General features: G+C 39.1%; 1 protein-coding gene across 2 annotated transcripts in view; it reads left to right on the forward strand.

Annotated features, from left to right (window-relative positions):
* The window catches only part of SNCAIP (synuclein alpha interacting protein), a 91,183-nt gene that overhangs the window by 68,168 nt on the left and 3,529 nt on the right, over positions 1 to 19,486 (forward strand). The window contains exons 7-11 of one of the 2 annotated variants that reach the window (XM_082074088.1): positions 523 to 648; positions 4,551 to 4,720; positions 12,449 to 12,541; positions 15,022 to 16,084; positions 17,852 to 17,922. In XM_082074088.1, the coding sequence (XP_081930214.1) occupies positions 523 to 648; positions 4,551 to 4,720; positions 12,449 to 12,541; positions 15,022 to 16,084; positions 17,852 to 17,922 (1,523 nt within the window). The remainder of the gene's footprint in view (positions 1 to 522; positions 649 to 4,550; positions 4,721 to 12,448; positions 12,542 to 15,021; positions 16,085 to 17,851; positions 17,923 to 19,486) is intronic. The other variant, XM_082074087.1, reaches the window with a different exon arrangement.

The raw sequence follows: 19,486 nt of genomic DNA on the forward strand, positions 1-19,486 counted from the left end.
AAAAAAAAAAAAAAAAAAAAAAGTTGGTATCTCAGTTTGGGCTTCCAGACTTCCACTTGCAAGTTTTGCAGTCTAAGTCTCCCCATCCTTCTCAACATGGAGACACATACGAATGATCCATTAGTCAATACACAGAGAACTCAAGTTAAAGAGATTTCCTGGTCAGCTCTGTCATCTGCACATACTTCTGTTTTAATTTTCCAAAGAGGCTTGTGAATTTTCACTAAATTTCACGAACTGATTTTCAGATTAACACACAGGCTGGTCTGCCTCAGGTCTCCTCTCCTCTCCTTTCCTACAATTTCTCAGAAAATGTTACAGTACCTAGATTTTTTCCTAGTTTGTCTTTTTATAAAACAAAGTATTTTGGCTTATTTCCTTGGGAAAAAAAAAAAAAATAGACCAGAAACAAGGAACTGTTGGATGGTATTAGTAATAGATGACAGTACTGCTATTCCTCTAGTACATTTAGCTTTTCATTATTTCTTATATTTCATGACATCTCTTTCCCCTCCCCCTTAGGAGAAAATTCTTCTATGGCTTCTTCAGTTTATGCAAGAACAAGGGATTTCACTGGATGAAGTTGACCAGGATGGAAATACTGCTGTTCACATAGCTGCTCAACATGGCTATCTAGGATGCATACAGGTAGACTGATAGCTATATCAGAAACCTCTTTACATCAAACATGGATGACAATGACCATTAACATTTTATAGGAGATCTTACAAATGGGAATAATTATTGATACATTAAAATATACTAGAAGTAAGAACTTTAAACCAGTAGGATTCAGACTGAAGTAATGAAAAGCCCTGGTTTATGGGTTCTATTCTCTGTTGTGCTATTATTAGCCTAAAGTAACTTGTATTGCAAGAAGAAAGCATTACTATATTGTTTATACATAAGCAGCTTATGTGTATGTTTTTAAGTTACAAAAGGCCAGCCAGTATAAATATGTGTACTTGTCTTAGCATTCTGATATTTTTCTTCTGTTTCTTTTTCCAATGAATAGTTGTAGCTCTCTAGATTGAGGAACGTCTAACAGATAAGTTTATTCTATGTTGAAGGATTTCCACCTTTATTAAACCATCCTTTCAAGACTTGTAATCTTTGAATGTATTTATGCTAAATAATGCAGTGTGATGATGGTTTCTAACTAATTCTCAATCAGCCTGGCCACTGAAAGCAATACAGTTCTGTTGTACAGAGCTGCTGAAAAGTGTGATTTGTCCTGCTGAGAAGGCTTACACAGCTACAGTACTTTTGGGAGACAGATCTGAGTAAACCAGTTTGGATATCTCTGTACAGTACCGGTGTTTCATGCAGACATACCAAAAAAAGCTGTAGGGTTGAACTGGATAGATAGGTGAAGCATCTCACCTTTTTGTTGAATTGCAGATGTACCCTCTGTCCATCAAAGTTACTAGTACTGTTAGTCACAAGAGCACCTTTCAGTATTTGGTGTTGTTGGCACTTTGACTTAAAGCTGTTTGGAGAACAAATAATAATAAAATTATTCCTGGAGATTGCAGAAAGGTATCTGAGAAAAAAATTAGTTATTGGGGAAGAATAGATAAAAGAATAAATAGTCATAAGACAGAAAGGCAAGAAACAGAAATCAAAGTGATCTATTCAAGTAGGGAAGGAAAACATGCCTAAGAAGGAGCAGTAATTCTCAGAGTCTGAGAACTCAGATATATATCAGTAAATACGTTAATCCTGTTACCACACATGGACTAGTCCACAACACCTCTTAGACCACTGCAAATACAGAAGATTAATATTAGTTCAACTCGAAAAGAAATACAGCTCATCAATTCTAATTAGCTGACCTCTTCAGAGAGCTAAATATGTTTGTGCACACTGTTATGTTGATGCTTATTATTATTATACCAGTCTATTTGTATATTTGGACACAGAGAAGACATTACTTCATAAAAGCCAGTTTGAGAATGTCACACAATTAAAGGAAAAGGAAAAGAGAAAGAGAAAGAAGTGACAGTTGAGCTGAATTAATAGACTTGGAAGAGAATGAGGTCAAATAGATTTGGATGATGTGGCCATCTGTGTTTTCTCATTGATGGGACATGTCTTTCTTTTAAACATGTCAGGAATGGATCCTGTACAAACTCTTATGAGAAAAAAATCAATAAATCATCATGCTAAACTTACTTTTTTTTATTATTATTGTATTGTAGACAATTGCAATGATCAGTTGGAAAAAAAGTGGATAGAATAAATGTTTATGGTTTACTAGTGAGGAGCACCATTGTGGTAGGATGTGTGCTTGGGGCTGATAACTCAACAATGCCTCATCAACATGTACAATGCATTTGAAGGAGAAATGATAGTAGATAATTTTGAACAGAGTGGTGACATGCAGACTGTTTTCATGGACAAAACTGAACCAAAATAAGAGAAGCCCTGCTTTCCTGATGAAGAATGAGCCTTAATAAATGGCTTAAAATTCTCAAGATTATTTTATTGTACATAAATATGCACATCAACACATATTCTATGTTGAAGTGAGGCCATGAGAAATAATTCATGAAAATACAACAAAAATATGCAGTGTTAGTAATGTCACTTCATTAACACATCACAATCTTAATTGTAGGTGATGTTTTGCTGTGCTGTGAAACAAATTAAATCATCTCCTCAGTAAGCTTATAGTCTAATTTAAAACAATGTATAGTGAATAACCTGGTAAACAGAAAGAAGTAATAAGAGGCGGGGAGATTCTAAGTAATGGTACAAAACGTGGATGGTCACAGGTTGTCAGTGATTCCTCATCCCTCTCTTTCGCGGTGTTTATGAGCAGGTAACACTCCTATCATGTTCCAAACTATAAGATTGCTTTCTGTAGGGGCACAAATCTCCTTTATTTTCTTTGTTGGAAAATTGAACTAAATTTATTGACATGAGATGCAGTACAAGACTGTTCGTAAGTTTCCTTTCTGTACAGATTTAGCAGACCAGACAGACATCTGTCAGCAGATGTAAAGGTCTCTGTGACTGCTGTTCTGAGTCAACAAAGCCACTCCAGTCCTCAGTGGCTTACCAGCTCTGCTCGGATAAGTCAACCAAGATCTCAGCCGTGCAATTCCTCTTCTGCATTTGTATGCGTAATGTTAATGATGCTGTAATTTTTGGATGCATTATGATTTTGTTCAAAATCTTTTCTGGAGTGTTACGAGCAATGTGCATCTGAACATTGCTGAGAACATTTAGGTCCTATTCTGGGCTCTCCAGATGGAGATGTCCTCAAGACTGGATGTCTTGAGGTCCACCTGACAGAACTTCTTTTGCCCTTACAACACTCTGGATTCAAGTCCCAGAGGTAACTCAGATGTTATGCTCACGGCCTGGACAGTTCTCCAACAAGCTAGGGTTCTCTGCTAGTACTGTGAGTAACAAAAGGTATACATCAGCATATAAGTCATTATTTTTCTTAAAGACAAAACGCTGACACATATTTGAGAATTTCTTTAAAAGAAAATTGGGGGTAACCAAGGAAGTGCAAAGCAATGAGACTTATTTCAGCATAAAAAAACAAAACAAAACAAAGCAAAAAAAACACACACACAAAAAAAAGGTAAAACCAGCCCTAACCAGATTGAAAATGCTGTTGTACAGATTTTTTTCTGCAAAAAGAAATTTGTGCCCGTCTGACCTAAAGGAGCTGTTGGAAAGTATCTGCCATACCTTTCATATCCAAACATCACTTGGCTAAGGAATTAGGACATTGAGAGTGCCACAACAAGTGTCTTAAATTTAGGGATTCTGCTATGGAAGGATGTTGAGAGCTAAACCACAAAATGAGTCAGCAAATATCATAGCAAAAACATTCCTAAAATGAGATTCTAAGTGTGTATTGCAATGCCTTGCAATATGGCAATTTCAAAAACAGTAGATATGAGACCTGGTAAGACATTACAACTCATCACCACCCTCTATAAACTGTCTAGCAATGTGTTCAGGGTACCCTGAACCCTGACATTATGTAGCACTGATATCCTTTACATTGAACTTGCCTGTGTCTTCTTTTCGAGGTGTACCATGTGCAAAGTTAGCACAATGTTTAGTAATGCATAGACAGGTACATCTGAAAAAGTTTATCACTGTGGCTCAGGAGAGAATCGATAGGTGCTGACATTTAAGTCCTCTGTTTTCACATGGTGATCTCACTCACTATATGTATGCTACAAGTCATGCTATGCTGTACAAACAAATGAACAGAAAACAAATTAATTGAGTAGAACTGTGAGGGTAGAGGAAGGAAGAATATGGGATTTTTTAAGAGTCCTTCTGAAGCACAGCTAATTCTTCTGTGTTATCCTTGCACCTGATTTTAGCGGTATGTGTTCTGAGTTCAAGCTGTATACAGACTTGTCAGTGACCGATTTTTAAAAATTATTGGTTTATACCTACATTTTCAAGCATTTTATTCAGAAGTGCTTTGCATCCAGCAATTCTTGTGGTTGGCTGGAATTTACAGCAGAGACTTACACTTACAGATGTCAATGTTTCCTTTTTTGTTTTTACAGACATTGGTTGAATATGGAGCAAATGTCACCATGCAAAACCACATGGGAGAGAAACCCTCACAAAGTGCTGAGCGACACGGGCACACCATGTGTTCCCGCTACTTAGTAGTTGTGGAGACATGTATGTCTTTGGCCTCTCAAGTTGTCAAGCTAACTAAGCAACTGAAGGAGTAAGTGTTCTGTTGTTAGCAGAGGGATCATTCTTAAAACAATACCTACTTTGTCTTCAATTCATTAGCATTGTCTATTTTCTTCTTCTTATATATGACATTTTCAAGTCCTATTTCTACCTTATTTCTCCAATCTTTCCTGCTCTCAAGCATTTGCCCCTTCACCTTAGCAGCTCTCTTTTCAGCTGTTCTCTTTGTGACAGTTTTCTGTGAACATAGATGAAGGGAGTGGGAGTAGAAAAGGGTTATGAATGAAGTGATCCAGTCCCTTTTACCTTTACATACCTTTGGATAACATCGTTGCTAATCATAATTTCTCTTCACATAGCATGCTTTTGTGTACAGTTAAGTGCATCTTCCCAGTTGCATTGCTGGTTTTTGATGTTGGGAGGAATAATGGAAATAGTAGTTGGAGGAGTTTTTTTTGGACTTGGACAGTCACCAAAGCCTATAATGGCTAGTCAGGAAATATGTTCTGTTTTTATTTCATAGGAGCTGATTTAAGTGTTTTAGTATGGTTTCTAAGAAATGTTCTTTAAAGAGCCTGTTATTTTAAAACATGGATTTATACAATTTCTTGCTTTTATTGTAGGTGCAGTTACTGTCACTTAGCACGTCAATAGACTCATAAGATAAGACTCTTAGAAACCATCAGCACTGACCTGATGTTGTTTCACCTTAGATAAATTATCAAGAACTTAGCAGCTACCACAAGCTATGAAAATGGGTTCTGACAATCCCATGTGTAGAGGAGACCATATCATTTTATGCAAACAGCATGTGAGTGTTTGTACTGGATATAAATCACCAGATACTGTTAGCAGGGGAGCTGCAAGAGATCTCTTTGAGAACAGGTGAGGGGCTGCCCTTTGCTGGACACAGCTGATTCCAGATGGCTCCACAACAGACCCACTGCAAGGCACAGCTAAGCCCATCAACCAAGTAGGTGGCACCTTTGTGAAAACATATTTGAGAAAGGACAGAAAATGTGAGAGAGGAGTAGGGAACAGAAGAGTGACAAATGAGAAACAGCAACATCGGAGTGGGAAGTGCACCATGGTGGAGCAGGCAGATCCTCAAAGAGACTGTAACTCTTGGAGTACCCATGTTAGAATGTATACACCCCTTGAAAGGACTGCAGGGCATGGATCATAAACTCATAGAACAGCTGGGGTTGGAAGGGACCTTCAAATGTCATCTAGTCCAACTGCCCTGCAAAAAAGCAGAGACATCTTCAACTAGATCATGTTGCTCAGAGCCCCATCCAGCCTGGCCTTGAATGTGTCCAGGGATGGGGCATCCACCACCTCTCTAGGCAACCTGTTACACTATTTTACTACCTTCATTGTAAAAAAATTCTTCCTCATTGCCTGAATCTCTCCTCCTTTAGTTAAAACCAATACCCCTCAACCTAACAGGCCATGCTAAAAGGTCTGTCTCCATCTTTCTTATAGGTTCCTTTTAAGTACCGAGAGGCCACATTAAGGTCTCCCTGAAACCTTTTCTTCTCCAGGCTGAACAACCCCAATTCTCTCAGCCTGTCCTCATAGGTGAGCTGTTCCAGCCTTCTGATAATTTTTGTGGCCTCCTCTGGACCCTCTTCAGCAGGTCCATGTCCTTCTTGTGCTGAGGGCTCCAGAGCTGGATGCAGGACTCCAGGTGGGGCCTCACCAGAATAGAGGGGCAAAATCACCTCCCTTGACCTGCTGTCCATGCTCCTTTTGATGCAGCCTGAGATACAGTCAGATTCCTCGGCTGCAAGCGCACATTGCCGGCTCATGTCCAGTCTTTCATCCACCAGTAACCTTAAGTCCTTCTTGGCAGGACTGCTCTCAATCTCTTCATCCCCAAAACTGTATTGATACCTGGGGTTGCCTTGTCCCAGGTACAGAACCTTGCACTTCGATAAGCCCACACCAGAGATGGTGCTTCCCCAAATGGACTGCAGCCTTTAAAGGACCCACACTAGAGCACAAGGAAAAGTGAGAAGGAAGGAGCAGCAGAGAGAAACTCTGACCTGTGCTGCTCATTGCCTCACTTAAAAGCCTGGGTGTAACATGGAGTGATGACAAGAGGGGAAGAGAGGTGTCTGGAGTGAAGCCTGAGAATGGAGGAAAAGAGGGTCTTGGAGTGCAGGTGAACCTGGAAGTGACATTGAGCCTGGAAAAGAGGAGAATAGGTGTTTTAAATGTGCATCCTTTTTTTGTTTCCCAATACCTGAATCAATAATTTATGCTAAATGGCAATGAATTAAGTTAAATTACAGAATCACAGAATGCATGGGGTTGGAAGGGACCTCTGGAGGTCATCTAGTCCAATCCACCTGCTAAAACAAGTTCACCTAGAGTAGACTGCACAGGAATGTGTCCACATGGGTTTTGAATGTCTCCAGAGAAGGAGACTCCACAACCTGTTTGGGCAGCCTGTTCCAGTGTTCTGTCACCCTCAAAGTAAAGAAGTTTCTCCTCATATTTAGATGGTACCTCTTATGTTTCAGTCTGTGCCCATTGCCCCTCATCGTATCATTGGGCATCACTGAAAATTCCCCAAGCTGAGCCTCTTTTGCCTATTACAGTAGTTAGCAGGTGATATCCCTGTTTTTATCTTGACTAATGCGTTATTTTGCCTCTGTTTTTCCTGTTTTCTGTCCCCTTCCCACTGAGGGATAAAGGGGAGTGAGAGACAGTCTGCATGGCCCCAGCTGGCAGCTGGGGCCAACACATTACAGTCATACAATTTTTAGTTTTAAACTGGAGGTCTTGAAAATAAGGGTAAAAATTATCTGTATTGTTAATTTACTCTTTTGGTATAATCAGGCATTTATTTTGTGTTGTTTTTACAGAAAAAAGTGTGTAGTAGCAGTCCTCTCTGTCATTACACAATAGGTTCCTGCATTTAAATATGCTTATTTTAACATTTGTGCCTCTACATTTTATATTGCAAAGGCATTTTCTCTTTGTGGTATCTTCAGTCTTCTTTTACATTTATATTCTCATAAATACAAACAGTGAACTAACAATTACTATGATTTTCACAGTTTTCATAGTTTTACAGTCTGACACTGTTCACTGGATATTTCAAAATACCAGGTGTCTGGTAGTTGGTTCATTTGCCGAGAAAGACTAAAATATACAAATCAGCAGTGAAAAGGAAAAAAAAAAAAAAAAAACCAGAACATAAGGTATTTCCTGAGTAGCCTGTATCAGCACCTGACTCATCCCAATATATATTGAAAAGTATTTTCCCCATAACTCAGCAGAAAAAAACCGCACATACACGGAAGTAGAAATAGCAACCATGGATTTTCCATGTTTCAGTTATTTCAGTGCTCAGCCAGTACTTGGTGTAAGTGTTACCTCTAATATGGAGAAGAAAGACTTGTTATGTCAGCCGTCAGGCTGTTTCCCCCCTAGAGTATTCTAGTTCTGACTTTCCTAACAAAAGCATTAATACTTTTCCAGGTCCCCCTCCTATCATCTCAGAGACTGCATGCGTAGTACATCACTTAAATTATTCTTATCTGGCTCCTGATGCATTCCTTTGCCTGTCTCAGCTGGAGTTAAATCTGCTTCCGTTCAACAGTCTATTTTTTCAGGCTTCGCATTTAGCTCTAGTAAGTGCAGCAGCAGCAGCCGCCTTTTCTTCCACTTCTACAAAGAGATGTGAGTCTCTTGTGCAACCCTGTTGCAGCTTAGTGAGGAAGTGAAGTATTCTATTTTCTGCTTGAAAGAACAGCTTCTGTATGGCTATTTGGGTTACAAACCTCAGGCTGTGAGTGGCTCTGATAGAAGCAATGGACCATGTTCTGAGGCCCATGCTCAGGAGCCAGAGGGGATGATGAAAGAAGACTCTTGCCCTGTTTTGCAGCCCCATCCTGCATAAAAATCCAAGGATGGTACAAAGTATGTGCCTGGGTCAGCTCCTCAAGGGGCCTTATCTCTATCAGAACAGGAGAATTTATTGGCTACAACACCTCTGAAGATCCTGAAAGCATCAGATGGCAACAGATGAAAGTCCAGTTTACAGTATCAGTGCAGAAACCTATCTTAGACCAGCACCTATCAAGACCTACCTTTGAAGGTCCTAAACCAAAGAAGAAAGTACCATCTTTCATTCTCTTTTTGTGAGCTCTTCCAGTCATTAAGGCAACACAGAGCAGTTCTCAATAGAAGCTATCCAAATCCAGCAGAGTATTTGGAGCCATTGCTGAAAAGAAGGCACAAAACCAAAACAATAAAATCCTTTCACATCTTTCAGCTCTTATCCAAAGCAGCTCAGATGACAAATACAGAGGAGTATAGCAAAACGTTTTGAGTTGTTTCTGAGTCTCCATTCAGAGAGAAAAGCTTTTATATTTGAAAAAAAGGAAATAAGTGGTAACTACAAATGTTCCATCAAATCTTCACAAGAGTGAAGAAATGAGACTTTTCCCCAAGAGAGGGAATGAGACTTTTCCCCAAGAGAGGGAAGGAACCAAGAAATTCTTTCCATAGGTAAAAAGGAAAGTAGCCCAGAAAAACTGCTCTCACTGTCTTCAAAATAAAAGCTTTGGTTTGCATCTCTTGCTAATTATAGAAGTTGGGGCAATCCAGTAGGACTTTCTGATCTAAACAAAATGCTGAAGACAGTCACAAAATTTTCTCACAAAGTGTATACAAAATATTTGCTTTCATTTTACTTCCTGAGGTCTCCATAGGCTTTAGAATCTTAGTTATTCTCTCACTGATTTCATCTGCTTAAACAAAACCCTTAGTTGCCAGTGCAGAAAATTCCTACCTGCACAAATACATGATTTCTAGCACTGATTACAGTAGCAGCAATGACTTGTGTTGTTTAGGTTTTTGTGGCCTGAAGAGACCAAGTCAGGACTAATTACATAAAACTAATACCTCCCTAGACTTCTTTTACAATGTGGTTTGTTGACAGACTGTTCTACCTCCATTCCCAACGGGCTGCACTATCCCACACTTATGGACCTACATGTGCATAACAACTGATGAATGAGACCTTTGTTGATCCTTTTGATACACTATCAAGCCAAAATCTCTGTCAAGGCAAAGATGAAAAAGTGCAGTAATATCCTCTGTTGCCACCACCTTTCTGTGCTGTGTAAACAAAATCCATTATTTTCCTGAAACATCATAGGAATTGCTCTAAAATCAGCTGAGTAAAAAGTAATTGTAGTGGTATGGTAAGGTGTGTGCAAGTTGCTGGTTTGGGTTTGTTTGGCTTGTGTGTGTGTGTGTGTAGAAGTAGTAGTAGGTGTCATATGGATATATAGTAAGAAACCCAGTATAAACTTACAATGTTCATCTCTCTTTTATTTAGTTTACCTGTTTTATTTTCTGCTTTGTAGGCTGGCCATTCTTGTTTTATTTGAAACAAAATGGAGAAGTAAGGGAACATACTATGACAGATACCAGTAGAGCTCTGTGCTTAAGCTTGTTTCCTGTTCAGTTACTGAGCTTCTCGATTTCATTAGACAACTGTCTAAGCAGACACAGAATGGTCTTTACACATTACTTAGTGGGAACATTGTCTAAGCTAAGACACTGAGAATTTGGGCGTTAAATATCATAAAGTAAGTAGGCCCTTTTACCTCTGAAGCTGCAGTGATCTTGTATCAGTCTGGTTTTAATACTTAGCAAAATTGCTGTTCCAAGAAGTTGTGATCCCTTGTTTTCAATGTTATCTCAGATACATATGTCGATGTTATATATTCAGGAATAGTGCTGGAAAGCTGTGTGGGTTTATGTGAACTATTTACTAGTTAAACTGTGAAAATAGAAGAAACTGTAATTCTTTTAGCAAAATAAAATGTGTGAGTGGAATAACAAGATTAACTCAGCAGAAGAGGTGTCAGAGATTTACATTAAAGCTAAAAGAATAAGAAGCTGTTAGGTACATTATTTAGATGTTTAGAAACAAAAGTTGAAGGGAGCATAAAAGGTAAATAATGCAGATAAATTGCATCACAATCTAATCTCAAATAAAAATTTCCCTGGCTCTTAACAGAGACTATCTTAGGAGCTGCAAAGTAAGCCAATGTTGACAGATGATAGGAGTAATTTTAAAATAGTCTAAGGAAGTGTGTAGGCAAGAGGAAGGAAGATGGAAAATTAAAGGAAGTATCTACATAAAACACAGTTGTATTGTAAAATGGGATGTCAAGGCAGTATGTCAAGATCCCACCTTTATTTTTGTAGCACTCTTCAGGTCCACTCTGATATGTTGAAAGTAAAATGTTTGTTTTCTGCCAGCCCTGCAAATGCAACCCCTAGTCCAAAAAGTCATCTGGATTCTTTCTGGCTTTGACATTGGCAGTCGTAAAGACTGCATTTGGAACTCAGCTAACTTTTCTGCTGATGGCATGCATGGTAGGAAATTGTCCAGCTCACTGGTGAAAAACTGTATTATTTCTGCAGATCGAACAATAATGAAAGTACTAAAAACGTATTACTTCTAGAGCAACAGAAGCGGAGCCTGGAAGAAGCAGATAAAAAGTCATTTTCACATGGTAGTTTGATCAGCACCAGCAAATAAAAACAAATGTACTAATTGTATTCCAGGTGAAAGATGGTATATGTACAATAACAAAAAGTTTTAAGTCTCTTGTTTTCTAGTAGTTTCCCAATAATGCTGTAATGCGGTGTTCAGACACAATGGAACTCACCGGTCACTAAACAAGATTGAATGTTGTCTTGGGTGGTCAACAAGCTAAAGGGGAGTTTTGCTGTTAGAATGGAAGGTGAAAATTGGATGGGAGCCATGAGAGGGAGAACTTTAAGTGGTAAATTGATCTATTCCTTCATTTTCGTATAACTACTTGAAGGTTTGCAGGTTATCTTGTTCAAATGAGTCCTTGCTATGGAAACAAGTATGCTGCAGGACAGCAGAGATTGTGTTCTATGTTTCTAGTATGGATGTCACTTTCATATTACTAATGATTCATATCTACTATTAATTTTTTTTTTTAAATTGGTCTCTAAAGTTATTTATGAAGTAGTGTAGATCACAGCACCACATTGAAAGTGATAGACCACAGTAGGTCCAGCACTACTGAGCATAAGGTGGGTGCAGAGCACAGGCACGATCTTTGGTAAGGTTGGGCAGCAAACAGATGTGGTTTTTCAGTATTTTTTGAAAACACAGAGGTCATAGTTAGCTCCATCTTTCAGGTGAAGAGGATTAGACGAGCTCTTCCCAGTCGCCAAATGCCTCTCTTTGAGTTCATTTGCAGATAGAAAAGGAGAGAGCTATTATTTAGCCGAGTAAAAGCCAGCCACCAAATGTAGAATGTGACTTCTTAATCTGGCCCTTTCCTCTTCCTTTACACAAACAAGTAAGAACCAAGTGGCCCTAAGTTTGCTCTGCCATATCTTTGTTTCTGGACTATTGTTTTCTGTGAGTCACTCACTTTCAGTGAACTGCTGCTTATGACCCTACATGTGTCCTTATATGAAGTATAATAAATAATCTCTGACAAGTAAGCATCTCTCAGTTGATCTTGTACAGTGATCGCAAAATGTCCACAGGGATTCAGAGACAAGTACAAACTCTCTGTTTATGCTATTATTTGTGATTTATTTTTTCATTTATTATGTAAAATTTGGGTGAAGAGGACTTGGTTTTGTATGCAAAATTGAACGGGTAGTATCAGTTATCCTGTAGCTTACTGATGCTGACAGTTTTACATTCCAAGGTAACCAGTCTTACATTTTCATGCAGGCAGACAGTGGAACGTGTGACGCTACAGAACCAACTCCAGCAACTTTTAGAAGCCCAGCGGTCAGAGGGCAAGTCACTGCCCACGTCCCCGAGGTAAGGTGATTGGAACTGTGCTGCAGACTGAATTTGCAGTTTCATGGTACATCAGTTTTCAGGATAAGCTGTGACCTGTCTAAATCATAGATGCATTCTGTAAAGTAAATGTGTTTTTTTACTTCATGGTCTTGAAGCTGAGCTTCTGGAATTTGATAGTGTTTAATGTTGTAATAATATTGGAAATTTTGAGTATGAAATGAATAGTCCCTGTTTCCCAACAAAGTGAAAATCAGATTTACAGTGGAATAGAGTATATTTTGTGTTAGATGAATAACAGAGGATCCTAGAAACCCCTAAGAAAGTTGTAAAGTTTGACCTTGTGCTAGTCCACCATGCATTACTGCCAGCAATAATTCATAAAGCCAGTTAGCAACAAAACCTGCATTCAGATTAATAAGGCTCTATACCCTTATTAAATCTTTTACCTACAGTAGCTTCTATAAAAAGTCAAAACTCCAGAAATTCTATGTATTGCTAACAGATCCTGTCAGAAGTCCCAGAAATAGACACAAACTGTAACAATAAAGAAGAGGAAAGTAAAGGCAGAGAACTGAATCTGGAGTCTGCTAACATATCTCTCTGACTTCTGCCATAGACTTCCAGTGTGGTGAATGGAAGTCAAGCAAGCACACAACATCTCTCTAATAGCAATCTGAAGAAGATTTTAAAAGTAATTAAGTAACTCACATGCAAATAGGACTTGGTTTATCTTTACCTTATAACTCAGTTTCCTCTCTGGAAGACATATATGGTGCTTCTCCTTTTTTTAGAGTTGTTAGGGAGCTACATATGTGTTCAATTGTAAAGCCAGCATAAGCGCTTTTGCAGGCATTGATGCTGAGAGCTTTGGTTCATCAAGTAAGAACTCGTAGGATCAGTGAGTGCTTTTTTTTCGTTCTCAGAGAATCTCAGGCTCTTTTCTGGACAGGTGCTCCATGTCCCTGAATTTCATGTGTCAGTGTTTCAGACAAGTATGAATAGTTACAGAAGTAGATAACAAAGACTTTGGGATTGAAGATTCGTTTGTGTAAAGGAACTTCAGCTATAAACTCCAAACTCTTATTGAAGTAGAAAACCATGCTGGAAAGAGTTGTTTCGTCCTTTTTTTTAGAATCATGGTCCCTGTCTGCCAGCTCAACAGGAACAAAGGGACCAAACACTGTCTTACAGCTCATTTGCATTCTGTGACTTTTACTGACTGGTCTTTCCAAGTGGTCTTGCATCTGAGTACTAGTGAGAACCAGGACTGTTTTACTTTCAGTATCAGATAAGATCAGGTGAGAGCAGATCTATTATCATTCATTATTCCTGTAAAAGGGTAGGTTTCACCATCTTCTTAGTTAAGTCACTCTAAAAATGATGGTCTTTTATTTAAAATTTTATTTCATAGCTGGCTACTACTTTCCCTTCCATTTAGAACTCACCTGTGGATATTATCATCCTCCAAGAAGCCACTAGCAGATCTAAGAGAACCTATCCCCCTTACTAGGAATATCTGTTTTAGATATATGCATATTCTGCAGTGTCCATTTCCATTTGCCACAGAAGAAAAAGCACAAAATGAATTGAAGATGAGACATGTGAATTTTGAACACTGTGAGAACTATATAGACTATATAGACTCATCAGAGTAAAAGTTGCTTGCAAAAAAAAAAAATTAATTCGCTGCCTGACACTAACCTTAATTTTGTCACTTTGCCCTTTCTTAGGGAAGATGTCATTTAAAGTAATAATGTGGATTACTATGAGCTCTGACATAAGTCATGGGGAAATAAACGATCTCTGAAATTTACATTCCTTGCAAATCAGACTTACTGGAGACTGCCGTTTCCTCACTATATAACATTTGGAGTTCTAAATTTAATTTATTATTCTAATAGTATTGAAATAAATTCACATCACCTTTCTCATGGTTTTCAGTATTTCGTATCTGAAAAGGTTTTGAGTGCAAATGACCCTGTTTCTTATGAGGTCTTATATGGCCATTATTAATACCAGATAAAGTTTAGATTTATGAAATCATTGCTGTGCAGAGAGCTGGTACTTTTGCATTATTTAGAATAAGCTACTTTTGTATTAGGATGTGACTTATATAGTAGGCACTTTGCCTTGCGGGGTTTTTTGCCTTTTAAAACGTGTCGACTCCCACAAATAGGAAACAGTAGTTTCTCTGAAGTTTTCCTCAGAAAGTCATCTTTGGCATTGAAATAACTATTCTAAGTTTCAATTTTAAGGAGTTTTCTTTGTAAAAGAAAGTGAAGAGACTCAACTCCTAATTAGAAGTGGAAGTAAGGATACATCCTTCTCTGTGTAATCTTTGTTATGGCATAACATGTCATAATGAATTCTATGTGAGTAGTGATGAAGAGGAAAAGTAACAGTAACCTGAGACAGACATGTACACTGGAAATGGCAGTTTCACATTTTATATGTGCATTAATTTTGCTGTGATATTTCCTCCTCTTTTTTTCTTTAAGTTCACCATCATCTCCTGCTTCTGGCAAACCCCAGTGGAAACCATCTGAAGCAGATGAATTGTCTCCACCAAGAAGTAAATTGAACACCCAAGATGGGATTCAGATTCTTGGCAGCTTGGGAACTTCTAGTCGTACTCGAGGCAAGATAAAAGTTGAGGACTCAGATAAAATCTTGCGCCAGTTGTTGGGGAAGGAAATCTCTGAAAATGTCTGCATGCAGGAAAAGCTGACTTTGGAATTTCAGGATGCTCATGCATCCTCCAAGAATGTGAAGAAGATTTTGCCAGAGAAAAGGGAGCTGAAGTTAGCCAGACTGAGGCAACTGATGCAGAGGTCACTCAGCGAATCTGACACAGACTCAGCTAATTCCGAGGACCACAAGAACACCCCCGTGAAAAGAACTGACAAACCAAGGCCTCAGCCCATAGTGGAGAGTGTTGAGAGCACAGAGAGTTTGCATCTGATGATTAAGAAACACACTTCTGCAGCAGGACGCCGCTTCCCTTTTGGTATCAGGGTCTCTAAGTCTGTAGATGGCCACAGTCCTTCCCCAACTTCAGAGAGTAGTGACCCAGATAATGAAGCCCTGTATCAGTCTGGTACTGTACCTCAGAGCCAGTTTTGTGGAGACAACTCTTCGTCCGGTATGGATGGTGCCACAGCTCTAAAGGTTGCCACCAGCCCTAAGAGTGCTCTCAAGTCTCCATCTTCAAAGCGCAGAACCTCCCAAAATTTGAAACTCCGAGTAACTTTTGAGGAGCCTGTCATGCAGGTGGAGCTAACAGAGTCAGAACTAAATGAGGAAAAGGATAAAGACCGGGGCAAAGGGCTCATACGGGCTCCACCCGTCTCTGGGGAGCCAGTGGGGGATCAGCTGAAAAGGCCTTTTGGTACCTTTCGGTCCATAATGGAGACCCTGAGTGGCAACCAAAATAACAACAACAACTGTCAAACAGTGAACCTGATCAAAACCTCATCGACGCTGCCTTTTACCTCACTGGGAAGGAAGACAGCAGACAGCAAGGGAAATCCAGCAGCTGTCACAAAAGGAAGAAACAAGCCAGTGAGTGCACTGAAAGGAGGAAGGCTTTTTTTTTTTCCCTCTTTTCTAAGTAATGAATAAGTTTGACAGCCTCTTCTTCCTGCCTCTCTATAGCAAAATGACGCACACAAATACTTTACTGTATGTGACCTGTAGAAAGCCCATCCACTGTTTTAGTTTTGGAAGGGGTGGCAGGTATTGCCTGCGTACAGACTGTACTCTCAGTGTACATGATTCACATGTTCTATGTTGAAAACTTTCCACAGAGACATGATTCACCTGGAAATTATGTTTGATGTTGCTCTGACTGACAAGTTGTACAGTGAGAATGTCACACTTGAATCCATGGGATTTCTGAGGAGTAAATAACTGAAGGACTAGCCCTGTCTTGTCTTACAGCCAAGACTGATGAGTCCAACAGGATAAAAATAAGTGATAGAATCTAAAGAGTAAAAATAGCAGAAATGATCCTTCCTGCTTCTGTGGGAGCTACAGCCATCCCTTAGGTGTTGAAGCTGTCAGTAGCCAGCCTTCTTTGCCCATCCTCTCCTCGTCACATAGAGTCTTCCCCTGGCAGAGCATATAGTTGGTCTGTAGCAAAATGTACTGGATCCAGATCGCCCCCTCTCTGTGGTCAACAGGGTGCCCTTTCTGGATCCCAACAGAAAGAGGGATGTCTCAAGTTAGGAGGCTAGCTCTTTTGTTCAAAAGAAAGGAGAAAATACTTTGAATAAATGTATCTTCCAAGAGAAAGGAAGAGCTATTGAATGAAAGAGGCAGAGGTAGGAAATCCTGCGAATGCATTGTTTGTGAAGCAGAGAGGACAAGTGTGAGCATCTGGAGATACAATAAAGAGTTGAGTGAGAGGGAATGGTAGATGATTTAATCCTCTGTGAAAGACAATGTGGGAGAGAAGGGGTGGATGGAAGGACATGAGGCAAAAGAATAATTTCAAGATGAAAAAAGGAACATAAAGCAGGCCAAGAGGAGGAGGAGAAACAGTGAATTATATGCTGTAAAAAGTATGACAAGGTAATAGGAAAAAAACACAGGAAAAATTTAGGCATGGAGGAGGCAAAATGAGTATGGAAAAGAAACAGTAGAAAGAGGGAACTGAGAAACAGTTAGCAGTCCATATTAGTGGGCACTGCCAGAAGACTAGTTGGTGCAGAATGTGAAGTGAAATGAAAAATTCAAAGGACACCTAATAGGCTAAATTGAAGTGGGTCTGCATGTATTAAAGTTTATTCAGAATCATAATGTGAACTACTGATCTGAACCTTTAAAGACATGCACCATCTATTTGAACTACTAGTTTAAGATTAAAATATTTTCATAACACAGTGGCAATTATTTTTCAAAAGAGTGATCCAGATTTTATAGTGAGAGAAGGAAAGACAGTCTGTCTTCAAGGATGTTCTGATAGATTGCAAGGTCATGAGCAGTTTTAATGGTTCCCTAGAAATTTGAAGAGCTGAATGAGGTAATTCTAACAGTATTGACACTTGCATGCTTGTCCTGTAAAACACATGTTGTCTGTGAAAAGGCCAGGTTTGCATGTTATTGTTGCCAACATCAAAATTGTGGAAAGAATATATTTTTATACCAATGCAAAGGACCACAGCACACATCTCAAAAGGTAACAGATTCAGCCTCATCTACTAACTCAAAAAGAAATGCTAAAATGTTTTTGTGGCTGTTTGACTGCATGTTTTGGTAGACTTCTGTGTTATGCATGCGATAAGTTCAGTACATGTTTTTAACCGATACAATATTGTACTTCCTTAGGGTCCTTACTTCAGCTACACCAGTCTTTCCTCTAGCACGCTGAATGAAGAACTTCTGTGTAATTATGCATGGTATGTGCTTATGCATGGTGGTGTTTAGCATCTCTGTTGCTTTGTTTTCTCAAATTGCATGTATTTGCTAACTTTATTCACAACTGAAATACTGGAACTGATTGATGCACAAGAAGGGAAATAGATGACCAGATGAACATCTAAATTCCTAGAAAAGCAGAAATTTTTGATGGATTTCTGCTGATGTCACCATTGAACTGGCTACAGGGTTTCAGTTCCAAGCAAGTATACAAAGTATACGTACTCATAAATCCACCAGGGAGTATAGCACACTTTGGCTTAGTATCGAGCCTTTGCTGAATGAAAGTCAAATACCAGATGAGAATGGAAATTAAATTTCCTTTCATGAGGAGACCAAAAAGACCACAGTTCATCTCTAAATGGAGAGTACAGAGAACACGGGGCAGAATGCTGTATTTTGTCTAGTGCTTTCCTATTTTCACACATTTTTCATACTTTCCCTCAGACTTCGGAGTTAAATCTGTTTTTTTAAAGCCTGATAACTTTAACTGTGCTCAAACTTCTTAATTTATATGTGTTGCATCAGGACTATTCAACTATTCAGGCAGATAGAGACCAGTCCCTCAGAGTCCATAAAGACATGTTAGAAAAAACAACATTTGAAAAAATGTGTGTTTATTTTATAAGCGAATGCTTTCTAAAACAGTACTTGTCATGTTTTTTTTTAACTCTTAACACTCACAAATTTTTGTTAAGGTTTGTTTGGTTGTTTTTTTTTTCTGTTAAACTGAGGTATCAATCCTTTCATTTCATTAGGCCTGGAAATGATTGCTATTCACACCAAAATTATACATTTGAAGATCCTTCTGGGAAAATTATAAATTAGTCATTCTGCAGTTCATAAGCCTAAATTACTTTGAAGTTACTCTTTTCTAAATGTCTAAAAACTTCTTTTGTTCAATTGTTTTCTGATGCCAGGACCTTCCCATACTTAAAATCTCAATTTCCATAATGGAAATGGGAGTCTTGTTCTAAGTCATTGGCACAGTATATGTGAAACCAGGAACAGAACTGTAAGGTTTCCGAGAGGTTTCATTCTCTCCTGAAAGCAAAGAGGGAAATTCCAGTGTAGAGAACTGCACAGCAGCAGTTTGAGGGAGCATCAGTGGGCAGCCTCCAGTCAAAACACTCAGCTGCCTGTCCAGACCATCAAGTAATAAAAAACCATTAATTTTGTCCTTATGTTTGAGCCACCTCCCAGATGTACCCAGTTGTTGTAATTCGGTATTGCCTTGTGTAAATGCTCTTGTGTGAGCAATCCCTGGCAGCATGGCATTTCCTTAGAATTAGCAAGAAACACGGACAGTCTGACTGCCACTGGAGAGCTACAGAGTCACCTGCTGGGAGGGTGAAGTTTGACCTGAACTCTTGGCTATCCCTCTACACACTGCTGGTCCAGGCACCAAGTCCTGAATCTGCCCCCATGGCCATGGGCATGTGGAAAATCAAAGAGTAGGAATCAAGGAGCAGAGTGTACTAGAGGCACAGCTTGAGGAGGCTGTTATTGTACCCACAGGTTAGACAGAAGTGGACAAATTGCATG

Source organism: Streptopelia decaocto, assembly GCF_964273445.1.
Source record: "Streptopelia decaocto genome assembly, chromosome: Z".
NCBI lineage: Eukaryota > Metazoa > Chordata > Aves > Columbiformes > Columbidae > Streptopelia > Streptopelia decaocto.